A 2,356-nucleotide genomic window follows, 5' to 3' on the forward strand; every position below is an offset into this window, starting at 1 on the left:
CCGCCCCAAATTATGCCTAAATTAAACTACGTTGTTATATTCCGATTATAAATATACCATATTCGTTTCAAATTGTAAATTACATTATTGTTTATTAAGTGATTTACTTTTGGATCAAATTTAACTCTACAATAATTTATAAATTATTATTATTATTATTTGAACTACATCACTTTTCAATCCGGCATCTACAGCGGGCAGCTGGGGCCTTTCCCCGGGGTCCTCAGTCAACGTGTTGCCGAACGTTTGTATGTGCAATGAGCTGATGGGCTTGTTTTGCTTGCACGTTTTTAGATATTTGGAGGTACGTGTACGATTCCGCTGATATTTCCGAACGAATACCATGATGCCGGGGGAGAACCAGTCCAAAGCCGTAGGAATCGCCTCAGAAGCTACTTCTGGCACTTGTCAAAACTGCACTGTTTTAAATCAGGTGAGAACTTTATTCCTTACGCCAAGATAGTGTCCACTATTTGACATCACTTAATTGGTTACCCAAGTAATAATGGGTGTTTCATGAGAATTGGAGCAGATTAATGATGCAATTTGTTAATGTAATACTTATTTGGTTTTAATACATGGAAATTGAGTATATCAATACGATGTTGTTTATATTACGTCTATCCTAGTCATTGTTGATTGTAATTATACAGTAACTTCTTATAAATGTGATTTCCAGTTAGTGGTACGCAACTGAATATTGGTTGATGTTATTTGATTAATTTGGTGTTTAATGCAGTTATCAACCGTCATCTGTTTTGACGAATTTCCTTATTCAAATCATTATACTGTCTGTTGATTACAAGTAAAGCTGAATTTGTATGTCTGTGATTCTACGTTTTCCAGAGCTTGGATGAATATGTGGCTGCTTTGTTAACTCTGAAGCAGAAGATCGTTGACACAGAGTGAGTTTATTTTATTTTTAATTATTATTATTTGGTATAATTTCAAGATGTTTAACCTCACTTGCAGGGCAGCAGCACAGTTCTTGCAAGGTAGCAAAAGAATAGTGTTAATTAAAATATTACGTAGGCTTAGGTCTGACTTTGGTTTTTCTGTATGAACTGCAGTATTAGAGTTGCTTGTTGTCATGACACTAAGCATTTGTGTTGTTTTGTGGCTATCCACCTTTTTCTTGTTGTAAAAATGGGCGCGGCCATTTGTAAATTCTATGGGTCTGGCTTCCGGTCTCATCTGCGTCCACTCCGTCCAGCTATTTTTAGCTGAACAAAACAGTTCGTTTTGCTGCTTGATATTGAACGTTGGTGTGTCTTATCATATTATTTTAATGTATTATCTTAATTATGAACACACTGGTTTGTAGTGCAAACAGTTTTACCGTTTACTGCACGTTGTTATTCTCCTCGTTATTTACCTATAGCGGCTAATGAACCGGAAGTCTCACCCATAGGCTTACTTCTGCGTTGAAGAAAAAGGTGGATAAGGAATTGGGAATTCACAATAAAATGTATGCAGTTCCTTTGTAAATATGCAAATAAGCATTAAAAGCAATTAATGACACCACGACTTTCCGTTACATTTGAAAGTTGGTTGTGGACCAAGTCATTCAGAGATTTTCAAATTTTAATCATACATTGCATATACATTTTACAGTAAATTATTATAAATAAATAAAAAATATATAGCAAATCTAAGCCTTTATTATGTGCACATCAAAATTTGGATAGAGCATGTTCTTCAAACGGTTCAGGTTTTAGTAATTGCAGTTGAATAGCAAAAGTTTAATATTTAGGATTAAGGGGTTCTAACTAGAATATTTAAAGAAATATCCTTACATTTTTTTAATACTGTAACTATAATTATCATGTTTGACCGGAAGGATGTTTTCTTAACTTGTTACTTGTTGACTTTTTAGTTTTATTTGCTGTGTCAAAAATTATGAAGGTATTTATTATATCTAGTAACTTTTTTACTTTATTTTCAGCTGTCTCTTGAGTGAATACAAAGAGAAGTGTGATGATATCCTTTTATAAAGCTATGTAGATGATAACGTTGTACTTGTTTTTGTCATGCTCTCTGTTGATTTACTGATTGATTTCATTGTAGACTATAAGCATATTATCTGAGTTTGCTAATGAGGGACTGTTTGGTCCTGAATTAAAGGGGTCCTATTATGCTCTTTTACAAAGTCTTGATTTTGTTTTGGGGGTGTACTAGAACATGCTCTCATGCTTGGTGGTTCCAAAAACGCATTATTTTTCACATTATTTACATTATTAAAATACCTTTCTCCCCATCCTGGCACAAACGGCTCGATTAGTTCCGGCTTTGATGAACTTCTTCATCGTCTCGTCTGATGCACTCAACCAAGCGTTCTAACCACAACCTCGCCCCT

General features: G+C 34.6%; 1 protein-coding gene across 2 annotated transcripts in view; it reads left to right on the forward strand.

Annotated features, from left to right (window-relative positions):
* The first annotated feature begins 222 nt into the window (after positions 1-222).
* Positions 223-2,356, forward strand: part of ice1 (KIAA0947-like (H. sapiens)) — a 17,109-nt gene continuing 14,975 nt past the window's right edge. For both annotated transcript variants that reach the window (XM_016561322.1, XM_016561323.1), the window contains exons 1-3: positions 223-433; positions 847-905; positions 1,946-1,980. In XM_016561322.1, the coding sequence (XP_016416808.1) occupies positions 344-433; positions 847-905; positions 1,946-1,980 (184 nt within the window). In that variant the 5' untranslated portion in view covers positions 223-343. The remainder of the gene's footprint in view (positions 434-846; positions 906-1,945; positions 1,981-2,356) is intronic.

Source organism: Sinocyclocheilus rhinocerous, unplaced genomic scaffold (genome assembly GCF_001515625.1).
Source record: "Sinocyclocheilus rhinocerous isolate Xijiao unplaced genomic scaffold, SAMN03320098_v1.1 scaffold529, whole genome shotgun sequence".
Classification (NCBI taxonomy): Eukaryota; Metazoa; Chordata; class Actinopteri; order Cypriniformes; family Cyprinidae; genus Sinocyclocheilus; species Sinocyclocheilus rhinocerous.